Below are 14194 nucleotides of genomic sequence, written 5' to 3' on the forward strand. Positions count from 1 at the left end.
AGCCGGTTCCGGCGGCGTCACGCCGGAGCCACGGCCGCCCCGCGCCCCGGAAGGACAAGCGAGAGCTGGGAATATGGCAGCGGCGGCGGCGGCCCCGGCGGGCACTTCCGTGTGTGTGTTGGTCCTGGGTATGGCTGGCTCCGGGAAAACCACCTTCGTGCAGGTGAGGGGTGAGGGGGGCTGCGGGGACCTGCCGGCGGCCCAGCGGGGCATGACACCTGCCCGTGTTCCCGCAGCGCCTGGCCGCCCACCTGCACGGGCAGCGGTGCCCTCCGTACGTGATCAACCTGGACCCCGCCGTGCGCGACCTGCCCTTCCCCGCCAACATCGGTGAGCGGCGCCGGCGGGGACCGGCGGGGGGGGCGGGCAGAGGGGGGACCCGGCGGAGGGGCCCGGCCGGAGGGGCGGTGTGTGCGCGGGGGGCCCGGCCGGAGGGGCGGTGTGTGCGCGGGGGGCCCGGCCGGAGGGGCGGTGTGTGCGCGGGGGGCTCGGCCGGAGGGGCGGTGTGTGCGCGAGGGGCTCGGCGGAGGGGCCCGGCCGGAGGGGCTCGGCCGGAGGGGCGGTGTGTCTGTGGGGGGCTCGGCCGGAGGGGCCTGGCGGAGGGGCGGTGTGTGCGCGGGGGGCTCGGCCGGAGGGGCGGTGTATGCACGGGGGGCTCGGCGGAGGGGCCCGGCCGGAGGGGCGGTGTGTCCGTGGGGGGCCCGGCCGGAGGGGCGGTGTGTGCGTGGGGGGCTCGGCCGGAGGGGCTCGGCCGGAGGGGCGGTGTGTCCGTGGGGGGCTCGGCGGAGGGGCCTGGCGGAGGGGCGGTGTGTCCGTGGGGGGCCCGGCCGGAGGGGCTCGGCCGGAGGGGCGGTGTGTGCGTGGGGGGCCCGGCCGGAGGGGCTCGGCCGGAGGGGCTCGGCCGGAGGGGCTCGGCCGGAGGGGCGGTGTGTGCGCCGAGCCCTCGGGAGTGAGCAAGTGCTATCGATAGCGGCAGAACCGGTCCCTGTCCCGGGGAGCGGGGGTGGGCACGGGAGGGGTTCGGATGGGTTGCCCTAACAGATTCCAAGCTCTAGCGCAAGAAGGAATTTTAAATGGTGGTGGATTTTGTTTGGTTGGTTTTTGTTTGGTTTAATTGTAACGCCTTTATTCTAACAGCCTTTAACATGGGACTTTTTAGAATTAAATGTGTTCTCACATCACATTTTAATGTTTTTTTTCAGCATCTGCTGTGATTTGATGTGTTTAGGTTCTGGAGGTTCTTTCTCTGTCAGTGATGCCAGTATTAGCAGATTTGATCTGGTTCACTACATCCACAACAGTGGTAGCCATGTATGGTACCAAATAACAGCTTTAAAGCAGTTTTAAACCCACAAATTGTAGAGAAAGTATCATAGTAATACAGCAGACCTTATGTTTCACTATTCCAAAGGGCATACCAATCCCTAGTTTTGTCACGGTCCTGTCTCTTGCACTTTTTGAAGTATGTCAGCCTGCCCCTTCAGAGGGTAAAAAAGGCTGTGTGGGTACACAAGTTGTTTCCCTGATGTCAGAGGAATAATTGGAGTGTCTGTTCCCATGCTGGATCTCTAGTAATGTGGGTAGATAGATGTGTTTTGTTAGCTGATGGTGACCAGTCGAGAGTTGGAAAACTGCTTATATGTCTTTCTCCACTAGATATCAGGGACACTGTGAAGTACAAAGAAGTCATGAAACAGTATCCTTTTCTTGCCTAAATAATATTTGAAATCTCAAGTTTTGTGAAAATAAGTCTATCACATGCACACTGCAATGGGTCACGAAATCATGGAATATGCTGAGTTTGGAAGGGACCCACAAGCATCATGGAGTCTGACTCTGGGCCCTGGACAGGACCATCCCAGGAGGTCAGGGGGTCACAGTAATGCAGAGTGTTGGATGAAGGTCAGAATGTTTTGACTATGTATTTCTTGCATGTGACAAGATTTAATACTCCTTAGGTCATTTTCTCCTGTGCTCAAAGTTATTCTGCCTAACAGTAGGTTTTTACAAATAATAGGGACTCTGCTCACATACATTTTTTTCTTTTTTCTTCTGTTGTTCTTTCAAAGAACTTTTATCACCTATTTTAGTGGAAGCCAGCAGCCTTTTCCCCATGTTTTGGCTAGTCTAATTTCATATATTACAGACAAATATGGACATTGTTATTCACCTGTAGTAGATGGAGAAAACTATTTCCACATTCTTTGACCATAATTGTCTCTCAGGATCTCAGAGACATTGGAATGTTTGCTCTTATTCACAGAGGGTCGATGACTGTAGTGCAGTAACATTACACTAAAGTGGCTGCACTTCCAGAGGGCTGTGGAGGTCCTTGGCCTCCTAAATAACAGCTTGCAAAGATGGAGACAAGTGTGACTCTTAAATTTTATGTTTTAGACAAGGATAAAAGTGGTAGGGAATAGGATTCTTTATTTTGGCTGTTGGTTGATTTGGGGTTACCAGCAAAACATCCTAAATATGCATTTCAAACCGATATGTAAGTGCATTATTTGTTTCATTGTATCTGTCAGCCATTACTGGAGTTTTGGTGTCTCAATAAATAAGGCCTAAGGAGGGTGTCTGGATATTGAGAACAGTGAGTGAGAACACAGTGTGTACAGGTGAGGCAGTGCTGGTTCTTGTGCAGTTAAACCAAAAATCTTAAGAGGAAGCAATGTAGCCCCTTTTTCTTTCTTCACACGTGTTTGGATAAGAGAGACACTTTGTGTTTGCTGTGCTGCTACACCACTTAGAAGATTTAACTGTGCATTAGGGGTATTGTCTCTTGCTTCAAGGTATCCAGTGTGCATTGCACATGGACAGCTGTTGTCAGAGTTGATGAAGAAGATTTCTGGGGTCTGCATAACCATCTGCTTTCCTAAATGAAGTGTCAGATATGGGCTGGGCCCAAATGGTGGAATAGTGACCTCTCTCAATCTCTTTGCTACAAGATTTGACCAGGTACAAGGTTGTTTCTATGTGCTGTTCCTATGATGCTGTGCTGGGTGCCTGTAATGATTCTGGGGTTTTGTCTGTGTGCAGTCTCAGAGGGCACTGTGTTTGATCAGCCTTCTAATATTTCTGGGGAGTTATTCTCCATACAGAACTCTGTCTAACAATGCAGTCAGAGTGCATTGGCTTTTATTTGACAGATTTCAGTTTTTCAGCTTTTTTTAAAGTAAAATTTAGAAGCCACATGTACAGAGCACTTTTTTGTCTGCGTACAGGACTGTTGTTGCACCATTGTCACTAAAGAATCTTTCAGATGAATGCTCTGGTTTTGAAGTAGGGAAGCTCACTTCTGGACACAGGTGAAGTTTTCCTGAGGTTATTTGGTAATTGGCAGCCCCTCTAAATCATAACACAGGATCAGCTCTGGGGTGGGCACTTATGTCACATACCAGGACAATCTCCTAGTGAAAAGACAAGGAGCAATTATGCAGTTGTCCTACCATTTCTTTAGCCAGGCACTGGAACACAGACAAAATCAAGGTTGTCTTTGACATATGCAAGGTCTGAGCCTTTTTCACCCTTCCTTAGCAGGGCATTCTCACACTCTGAAAAACTTAAAGACTTTAATATTTTGGTTCATATCTGCAGCCGTGCAAGTTACTGGAGTTTCTACTATAAAATGAAAACAAAAGTTTTCTGTTGTGAGCATAAATACAAAGTATACTCCTGCTTTTTCAATCAGGTGATGAAGTTTATTGAAAAAAGACAAAATGCATCCAAGTGAGTACATCTACTGAGTTCTGCTTTTCTGAGATTAGTGGGGGAAAATCATGTGAAATTTTAAAAAGCTTCTCTCCGTGTTTTCTAGTTGTTTTTTCAGCCTCAGTATAAATTTCATGTGGAAAAGGGCATAGAATTAGGACAGATAAACTAGATTTTCTTTGGATACATCGAAGAAAAGGCTGCTGATTAGAGTTCTGCTTTTCTTGTCCTCCATTAGACTGTCATTTTCTCTCACACACTGCTCAAATAAGCAGCAATTAATTCTTCTTCTGAAGAGTTTGCCATACTAAATGTCTGTCAAATTGATGTCTTCAACTCAAGATAGTACATGCTTCTTAGTTACAAAATTCACACAGGAAATTTTCAGGCATGCCCACAAATCTTGTCACTGTTTTCTCATCTATAACAGAATAGTCATGTCATTTACCATTGTATGCTGGTGGTAATCTAGTCAGAACAGGACCTTGTGCTTAACTAATTTTCCCTTGTCGTTGTTTGGGGTGCCTTCTTACCAGGTATGTCCTTATTGACACACCAGGGCAAATTGAGGTATTCACATGGTCAGCATCAGGAACCATCATAACTGAGGCCTTGGTAAGTTTTTTTTGCATGACTGGACAGTGAAGCTGTGTGAATGATGTGGCTGTTGAGCAGTGTACTCCTAATTAAACTGTCTTTTACTTTGTGTTCCCAGGCCTCCTCTTTTCCTTCAGTTGTTGTCTATGTCATGGACACCTCTCGCAGTACTAACCCTATCACTTTTATGTCCAACATGCTGTATGCCTGCAGGTAAGAAAAGCTGAAAGTGCAGACCATCTGCTTTGATTGCTGTGTATCTCTGATAGTTATTTTAGAGGGGAGTCATAGAATGATTTGGTTTGAAACTGACCTTTAAAGGCCACGCTCTCTTCTGTGGGCACGTTCTCTTCCATTAGACCAGGTTGCTCCACGTCCCATCCAACCTGGCCTTCAAGACTTCCAGTGATGTCTAGTTCTCTGATGGTTTTTGTGACATCTGGGCCCACTCTGACAGGTCCATGTCTTTCTTCTACTGTGGTTCCCAGAGGTGCTTGCAGTGCTCCAGATGGGATAACATGAGAGCAGAGTACAGTGGGAGAATCATCTTCCTTGCCCTGCTGCCCACACTGCTTTTGATGCTGCCCAGGGCATGGTTGGTTTTGTGCTTGTGAGTGCACTTGGATGCCTCATGTCCACTTAATCTGCTGATTTGTTTATTCTCTTAGTGGTTTTCCCATTGGATAAGCAGAATAATTTAGGTGCCAATGGATATCTGGAGGTAACTGGGTCAAAACTTCCACTTAAAGCATTAAATAATCCATGAGACCTTAGTGTGTTAAAGGCTGGCTATGTTAGATCTAACACATTGCCTATTGCTTATAAAACCAGTTATCTAAAATGTCTCAAGATAGGCTAGTTTAAGCTTCTTCTGGTAAACACATAGTATTTTATTCTATTTTTAAATTTTATTGATAACTTTAAGTGATTCTTCAAGATTTGGTTGGAGTTCAGCATAGCATGGAGTTCTGGATTTATTGTCTTTCTCTTCATACCTGAATTTATCTGTTTTCTTTCATGTCAAACCAGAGACTAAATAGCTATGGGATGATGAACGTGGCTAGAGCAGTCATAATCCTTAGTAAGTGTTTGTAAAAGGTTTTCACAAAACCTCTCAATCCTTATATCAAGGGAGAGCTCTAACACTGTGATAGGAGTGTACAAAATGTGTCTTATTACATGCTGCATTTTCTGACATTAGTTTGAGCAAAAGATGAGAACTATAAACAGTTAAATGAAAGTGCGAGTTCATGTGTCAAGGTCGTTTTGCTTTATAGATGCTCTGGGTTATTTGAATTCATTGCTAAGTTCACAAACAGTCTCTCAGAACCTGAGGTTTAAGTTGAATGCTAAGTGCACAGAGAGTTAAAAACTGGGATCTTAGTGTCATAGAAGATGGTAACCAAACTCAGCTGAGTGTGTAGGAGATTTAATACCCTACATCTTGGAGGACTGTATTTTGTTCAATGATTGTAAGCAGGACCTGAATGAAAATTAATTCTAATTGGTGCAAATGAAAATAATTATCTTGTGAAGTCAAATGTATTCAGTTTTGCACAAGTCTTGTCTGCCTTATGCTTAACTTGCTTTCTATTCTAGTAAGTTTTAAATAAATTTTAAACTTTTATTTTGTGTCTCCCCCCCAGTATCCTGTACAAGACAAAGCTACCTTTCATTGTAGTCATGAACAAAGTAAGTTAAAGCTCTGGTTTCTCTGTCCTCATGGGACATTGTTCTGTTTACCTTCTTTGCTGTGGTGTCTTTGTCTTACCACAATAATAATTTTTTCTAGAAAAGAGACTGGGAGGGAGCTGCAGGCTGACAACCAAATATAAAAGGGGTCTTTAGTCTGGTATCCAAATGCACAAAAATAATCAGGGATGGCCAGTTGCACCCAAACATTCAAGTCAGAAAGGGTACTAACAATTTAAAATTTATTTTCACCTTAAACCTGGATTATAGGGAAATGTAACTCTGTAAAATAAGGGTAAGGTCATTACAGAATCTGCTCTTACACGCCCTGTTTCCTCAGAATATTTATCTTCATTATTAATTATTTCTACTCAGCAGCAGGCTAATGACTCACAGTGGGAATGCTGTAATTCCTGCCTGTTTTGAGGAAGGAAGGAGTCCCACCTATTGCAGCAGGCAAAACTGAAAAAATGTGTTTGGTCCAGTATTTGCTAGAATGCAGCTGCTTACTAGTCTAAGGATACAGAGCCACTGTCGTGTAAGGTACTTGTAGCCTTAATGGAATGCTTTTGACCTTAACAGCTGTGTCTTTAAACAGAATAATTTCAGGTATTGAAAGGATCCCATTAGATTGCTGGTGTCAGTACTGCTCCCCACAGGCATCCTTTGTGTTGTATCCCCAACTCAGCAAGCTTTGTGTGCACACACATCCTGTGGGCCATGCCTTGCCTGGGACATTTTCCCTGACACCATCCAAGCAGGGTTAGTGTCTGCTGTGCTCCATCCCCACCCATCTGCCCAGTGACCAAACCATGCATGTATTTGGTGTCTGCTTGCTTACTGTGCAAGTTTCGTAGGCTGTTTTCTTTATAACTCTAAATAGTAATTTCAGAATAAGCTGTTTTTCTGTAGAAAAAGGCACGTGGTAGGAAAATAATTCTCTCTTAGGAAAAAATACTTTTTGAAAGACTAAAAGAAGTGTGATTTTATCAGTGTATGTAAGGAAAAGTAGGTCTGAGGCCTAGGATTCATAACTTTAAACTTCATTTTGATCTCATGTTTAGCCTTTTCTAAAAAGTAAAGCAAATAGCATTGGAAGAATTCTTAATAAAATTTAATTACTTTTTTTTCAACTGAGCCTTGATAAGAATGGAAGAATCCCAGGGCACTGATGTATGTGCAGTGACAAACCCACAGATTTAAGGAGTTTTAATATTTACAGGAGGGAAAAAAGAGTCATTTGTAGAGGTGATTTAATTTTATTTACACAATTTAATCAAGGTAACTCTAGGTAGTCGGGATTTGACCCTTGGTGGATTCAGTTCTGTCTCAAATCTCTTGAGTAATTCCAGGCAATACTGTATCTTCCTCCTTCCCAGGGGTGAGGGAACTGAAATATATCAGTTTTAGGTACCTCATATTGTGCCAAGAATGGATATGCATATGGTAAGATGTTTATGAAACTCTTTAATAGCCTGCATATGAATCCATGTAGAATTGTGGAACCACCTCACCTGTTTGTGTCAATTGTCTTGTACTGAGTTTAGATTGTAACTTCTTCGGGTCAGAACACAGCTCACTTCTACAAAGGTCCCATGGGCTGTTACCCAGCCTGGATGTGGCCTCGCTGCCCCAGCCCCCAAACAATCAGCAAAGCATGGGGTCTTCAGTGAGGGCTGTTCTTGTCTGGTCTCAATCATGTGATCTGCTCTTTACATCTTAAACCTCTCGGTACAGTGTGTAATTTTGGGATGCCCCTTTCCAGTGAAACCATAGGCTTTAGACTTGCAATTGTTTCCTTGAACAGTTGTTGCCTTTCTAAATCTGCAGTAGTGGTTGTTTGTCTTCTCTTCCTGTATTGATGTAATTGATTTGATAAAAAGTGAACTTGCGAAACTTCAGACCAGGGCTGAATATTTTTAAAAGATCAACATTTTGAAAATAAATTTAACATGGATTTTTTTCATTTGTCCACTTAACAGCCTAAGGCTAGGATTGTTACTTCTGAATATTTTCCCTTCTCCTTCCAGACTGACATAATTGACCACAGTTTTGCAGTGGAATGGATGCAGGACTTTGAGACTTTTCAGGATGCCCTGAATCAAGAGACCTCCTATGTCAGTAACTTGACTCGTTCTATGAGTTTAGTGTTGGATGAGTTTTACAGTTCACTGAAGGTAAGAGCCCTCCTGTTTTTTAATTACATCTCATAAAAGCCTGGAGAAGAGAAAGTTCAAGGAGAACACTTTCAGTGTGTATAAATGCCTGTTAAGAGGCTGTAAGGAAGGCAAGAGCCAGGCTCTGTTCAGTGGTGCACAGGAAAAGGACAAGAGGCCATAGACACAAAGTGAAATATAAGAAACTATGTTTAAACAAAAGAGGGAAAAAAATTTAATTTTACTGATTGTGCACTGCAAAAGATGGTCCAGAGAAATTGTGGAGTCTCCATCCTTGGAGATGCTTAAAAGACTTTTGGTGAGGCAAAGTTGTGAGCAACCAGTTCTAGTTCATCTTGCTTTTTCAGCAGGAGAGATTGGACTAGATGATCTCCAAAGGTATTGTCCAACCCCAACCATTCTGTCCTTCTGTAAAGGGGCTTTTCATTGCCTTTTTGAACAGGGATCTGTTGATGAGCTGGTTGAGGATTTGCTGATTTGAACATACAATAGTATCTTGTCACACTGAGTGGCAGCCTGAATGATTTAATATTGAATTGTGATTAATCATCAGAAGAAAGCTAAGATAGGCTGGTAAGAGACTGTACCTCAGTTTCTCATCTGAGGTAATTTTCCTTGTCCTGAAAGTGTCAAGTACAGTTGGGCAATTTACTACATAGGAAGAAGGGAAAGAATCTCAAAAACGAACAAACAAAAAAACCCCACCCCTTTATACTTGCTTGTGCAAGAAAAGTTTTTTTTCCACTCAACTAGGTTTTGAGAGGACAAAGGAATTGTTTCTCTGAAAACACTGTACATGGGTGGCTGTGAATGATCCCATGGTCTGTGCTGAAGGTTTCAGCTGATTATTGTCATCAGGTTTTACTAAAGACAAAGCAAGCTTTCTTGGCTGTATGGATATTACAAGAAAGACAATGAAAATAAGTGAATCCGTTCATACAGATGATGATAATATAGCCACAATAAAGTATTGTTAAGTGTCCTATGTGGAACAGAATTTCAACAGGAATTGTAGTGGTGCCATATACAGAACTAACGTACTTCCTGTTCCTTATCTGCTGAGTAGGTCATACTTGTCTGCATGTCAGAGCTATTAGAGCACTGGACTGGAGAGTAGGTCATATGAAGAGGATCACAGAGTAAAAGGCAGCTTGTACTTAAGTGGAGGGAAAGTATAAATACATGTACATATCAGCAGAGTGCCTGCACTTAATGCTTAAAATCCTTTGGAGAGCTGTCTGCATCTGTACTGTATTAATGAGCAACTTGAAGGCTGTGTTGGAAAAGGTCTTCCATTTGAAAGTGAGTAGTTGGGACTGTCTTGCTTGTGAAAAAGAGGGAGAATTTTCATTAGAGGGTGTGTGATTCAGATGGTAATAGTCTTAATGAAAGATATTTTTAGATAATTGATTTAATACAAGGAGAACAAATGGCCAAGAGAGTAATGATGGATAAGTTCAGTTTGGAAAGCAGGTGGGTGTTTTGAATGTATTGTCATACTAACTGATTAAATTCTCCACCTTTTGCTGTTCTGAGGACCTTTTAAAACTTGGCTTAGCTAAATAAAAAGTATTAGACAATTTCAGAGCCAAAAGATCAGGTTTTTTTGTCTACTTGGCTCTTTAATTCTAGTGCACTTGTACTTACTAACCATAATCCTAGATTCAGAATGAGAATTTGGATTAACAACAAAAAAGTAAACAGCAGAAAGACTTGGCCTTTCTTTTAAAATGCCTTATAGTGTTAAAAAATACCAAACAAACCCCCTTCCCCAAAGAAACACCCCCCCCAAAATACCCCAACAACTCACTAAATAGGAAACCACCAACAACCAAAAAACAGAAGTAACAAACATGAACAGCAAGTGGAGAAAGAGTTTGAAAGCAGGATGGACAGAAGCAGAAGTATTGCTGCACACTCTTAGGCCACTGTGCTGGTCAAATGCATATTGTTAGTGTTAGATTAGTAGTTATTTGTCGTTGTTGGGGGGGGGGTTGTGTGTACCTGGTTTGTTTCTGTTGGGAGAAGGGTTGTTTGGTTTCTTTTCTTGTTAAAAAACAGGTTCAATTACTCTTCAGTTCTGGTGTGTTGTTTCTTTTACAGGTGGTTGGTGTTTCTGCAGTGCTTGGCACAGGACTGGATGAATTTTTTATCCAGCTTTCTAAAGCTGTAGATGAATATGAGAGGTAAGGGGATAACTTTTGGTCCCTGACCCACTGAACACTTCCTGAAGGTACTGATTCATGAGTCCACTCTGTTGATTTGAAGAACTGTACACTTTCCATAGCCAAGGTAGTTTAGCATTTCTGGTAAACTTAAATGCAAGCATCAGCATAAAAAGCAGCAGTAAAACTGACCTATTCAGAGATGAATTTTTGTGCTGTTCCATGAAAAAGTCAAAGCTATCTGTTCCAGCAAATCTGTGAAGTACTTTTTTTCTTCTGATTTCATACCAAAGTTTGAATTGTTGCTGTTTTAATGAAATATGTCAATTTATTTTGCATCCATTGGTTTCAGAATCCAAATATGGGGAAAAGGGTACTGTTAGTCTTTCTGAAATGTCTCTCAAACATGAAGGCCTAGAGAAGACTTTTTTGGTGGTAGAAAGAAGCCTCCAGGATGATCCTTATGTAATACAAACCATGAGTTGTTCAGGTTGAATGCTCTCTCTTTATTTACCTTCCCAGGGAGTATCGTCCAGAATATGAGCGCCTGAGAAAAACACTGGTGAGTGTTTTTAGCTGTTGTGTGAACAGTGTATCTTGGGGTCACTTGTATGCACACAATTACCTTTATGTAGAGAAGGTCTAACATTTCATTTACTAGTCATACTCATTGTGGGAAAACTTCTGTCTTGAAGGAATCCACCATTTGCCTTTTTTTTGTAGGTGTGGTGGAGCGTATCTTTGCAAAAATAAAGATGTTTTGTGAAACAGATGTTGTTCACTTTTTTAGTGCTAATATTTGAGCTAATTTTGAGAAAATGATTGGGAAGTATGATTGTTTCTTCTATTCAGATGCATTGAGAGTTCTTAAAAATAAATTTCCAAAGTGATTTGTTGAAACTGTCTCTATCTTCCTGCACCAGTGAAGACAGTAGACAGAGACAGTAACAAAGAGAGAATTGCAGTGCCAAAATCAGTAGCTCTGCTTACCTTGAGTCCTGGCTGTCCAAAGGGCAGTTCTCTGCAGGCACAGCTGCACAGAGTTTGGCTTCCTGATGCTGCTGAAAATGTCCTAGAATTCCACCATACTGGAGATTGCTTTCCATGCTTCATCAGAAGTTCTGTGTAACTTCAGTTGTAATGTAAGACCTGCTTAGTGACTTCTGCTCTCTAGCTGGGGCACAGGCTTTGGGTAAGGTTTCTCTTCTCCTGATGTTTTAAATTGTCTCAGAATTCACATGTAACTCTTCATCTGCAGGAGGAAGCTCAAAATAAACAAAAGAGGGAGAAGCTGGAACACTTGTGGAAGGACATGGGCAGCGTGTGTGTGCAGGGCAGCACACTGGCAGGTACCTCAGCAGGAAGATAAAGTTTTCTGCAGAAGTTTTCTGAAGAGTTTGCCTGCCTTGAGAAGTCATATAGTACTTCTTTGTCCTCACAACAGAAGTGTAAAAGCAGCTCCATGTTAGAGGGCTGGGGCTTTAGTTCCTGTGGGGTAGGTCACCCAGAAAAGGTGAAACAATCAGATTAGAATGTGAGAAAGCTCTGCTGTTGGTTGCACTATTGCTTATGTGAGGTGAGTATGTGCTGGTGGAGCCTGTCCTGTGTCTTTGGGATCCACAAGCAGCTTTCTGTCCCTTTTAGAGCAGGTGTTAATTGCTGTGTTTATATGCAGATAGAAGTTGTCAGTGCACAGCTCCCTTACCTTTAACAAGCTGGTTTGGTACAGCCCTCTCTGTTCCCTTCAAGGACCTGACCATGCTTCTGCAATGGGTCCCTCTGAGCTAATACTAACACGAGGAACTCTCGATGAAGAAGAGAGGGAGAGTGATACTGATGACATTGATCATGAAGGTAAGGGAATGAGGTCTAAAAGCTGCCTGTCTAGTCAAGAAATCCCCTTTGTATTTCATTAGCTGGATGGACTGTAAGGAGAGCCTAGAAAACAAGCAAACGTTCAGTCATCCCACATATGTCAGAATTGCTGCAGAAGCTCAGCTGCAAGGCTCAGTCCAGGGATATCACTCTCTAATCTTTGTGAAAGTTCAATTGTAAATTTTCTATTCAAGTCATTAATAGGTGTAAAACACACATAAACCAGAGAACTTGTTAGGTTTGGGGCATGCTGTGACCTCTGAACCTGACTGATGCCCAGATATTTCATCATCTTTTTGGCCTTACAGTTTCTGCCCCTGGCTCTCTTTCCTCTTCCTGTGACTGTGGCCTTGGAGCAATCTTTTAAGTTCTTACAGTGTGATTTTTCTCTTATACAGCTCACAGACTTAATCTTCATTCTTTCCCTGTTCCACTGATGTTTAGGATTCTCTTATTTCCTTTGCCCTGTAATGTAGTGGAAGATCTAACAGACTTTCTATGTTGCTCTGGCTATCCTGGGTCTAGCTTTTTTTTCAGTAGCACACATAGAACAAGTGCTGCAATAGTGCTGAACTGTCGTTTCTTCCCCCAGTGACTGAGGAGAGTCATGAAGAACCAGCCTTCAGAAACTTTATGCAGGAAATGCGGATGAAATGCCAGAGGAGAAGCAACCTGAATGAATGAGACCTTCAGAAAAAGAAGGTTTGGAATCATTTGTAAAGGAATTAAAACTGAAAAAACATCATAAAGAAACTTGCATGGAAACATGCGCGAAGGCTTTTGTCTGTGAACAGCTTCCTCTGATAGATTTTTAATTTTCTTTCTGCAGTAACTGTTGGTCAGATGAGTTGAAAGTCTTGTAGCCATGTTTGGCCCTCTGTCACTGTGGCTTCCTGAGGCTGAAGGAACCAGACAGCAGTTTCTTTTCCTGCAAATTCTTCAGATCTGTCTGTTGAGAGCTCAGATTTTGAGCTCTGACAGCATTAGCATCCAGAAAACTCACTGGTCCCCAGAGGCACCTTCTGTTCAGCAAGTGCAAGCAGGCATCTGCTGCAGCCAGGGCACAACTTTATTGATCTACTGTTTGATGTTTGGGCTTTCATTAAATATATTTTATGTACTAACAAATGTGTGATGGTTAATAGAAGGAGAATTCATTTCACCATTCTAAGGTGAGACTTTTTCCCTGTGCTTGCAGCCCAACCCTATGGATGCACAGCAAATGCGTCTTAATTACGTTACAACCCTGCAGGTTACCTGATGACACCAGGGAGATCCTTTTGCTGACATTTCCTTTCTCCTGCCCCTCTCCAGCCTAAGGCCCACTCCTCTGCTCACGAGCTCTGGCCTTGCTGTCCCACATGATGCCTCTTCTATCTTCTCCAATGGCTGCTGCCAAGGAAAGAGGACACAGTCACGATTACTGACCCCTCACCACTACACTTGGAGAACTACTATCCCAGTTTTACCTGGGAGAAAGGAGCTGTGGAAGAAAACCACCCAAAAAAGAGCCAGTTGGCATCATAAGGTTTTCCAGCAAATAAGGACAGAGATGAGGGAATTGGCTTCCAATTAAAAATTATTTGATGGCTGTAGAAATGATTTTTGGGTGTTTTTCTGTCCCTTTTTATTCCTGCAATGACTTTAAAATTATTGCTTTAAAAATCGACTAAGTTTGAGAATCTAAATTTGAGAGGAAATGGTGCAAAATAAATGCAGGGAGAGAGTGTGGAATCATGCTGGAATCCCAGAGTGGGTTGGGTTGGGAGGGACCTTTAGGAAGTGAGGTGTTGTGTAGCTGGAATTTATTTCTGTTTCAGTAAATGTGTTTCCCCCACAGTCTGTGATTTAACCCTTCCCACGGCAGGACGGTTGCAGTGGAAGAAAGCAAAGGAAGCCCAGAGCCTGGAGTGGGATCCCTCAGGCCTCTGCCAGGCGCAGAGGGAGCTGCGCCCCAGGCGGGCGCCTTGACTG

The 14194-nt window shown here is 43.1% G+C and overlaps 1 protein-coding gene across 1 annotated transcript; it reads left to right on the forward strand.

Annotated features, from left to right (window-relative positions):
* The first annotated feature begins 30 nt into the window (after nucleotides 1-30).
* GPN1 (GPN-loop GTPase 1) lies at nucleotides 31-13747 on the forward strand. The gene is made up of 15 exons (XM_071547716.1): nucleotides 31-163; nucleotides 237-330; nucleotides 1657-1696; nucleotides 2895-2961; nucleotides 3695-3732; nucleotides 4251-4329; nucleotides 4430-4524; nucleotides 5958-6003; nucleotides 8034-8180; nucleotides 10284-10366; nucleotides 10868-10907; nucleotides 11604-11694; nucleotides 12095-12199; nucleotides 12813-12922; nucleotides 13050-13747. The coding sequence occupies exons 1-14, from the start codon at nucleotides 74-76 to the stop codon at nucleotides 12902-12904; spliced, it is 1107 nt and encodes a 368-aa protein (XP_071403817.1). The 5' UTR covers nucleotides 31-73; the 3' UTR covers nucleotides 12905-12922; nucleotides 13050-13747.
* The last annotated feature ends 447 nt before the right edge of the window (nucleotides 13748-14194 follow it).

The sequence above is a fragment of the Pithys albifrons genome, chromosome 2 (genome assembly GCF_047495875.1).
Source record: "Pithys albifrons albifrons isolate INPA30051 chromosome 2, PitAlb_v1, whole genome shotgun sequence".
NCBI classification, from domain to species: domain Eukaryota; kingdom Metazoa; phylum Chordata; class Aves; order Passeriformes; family Thamnophilidae; genus Pithys; species Pithys albifrons.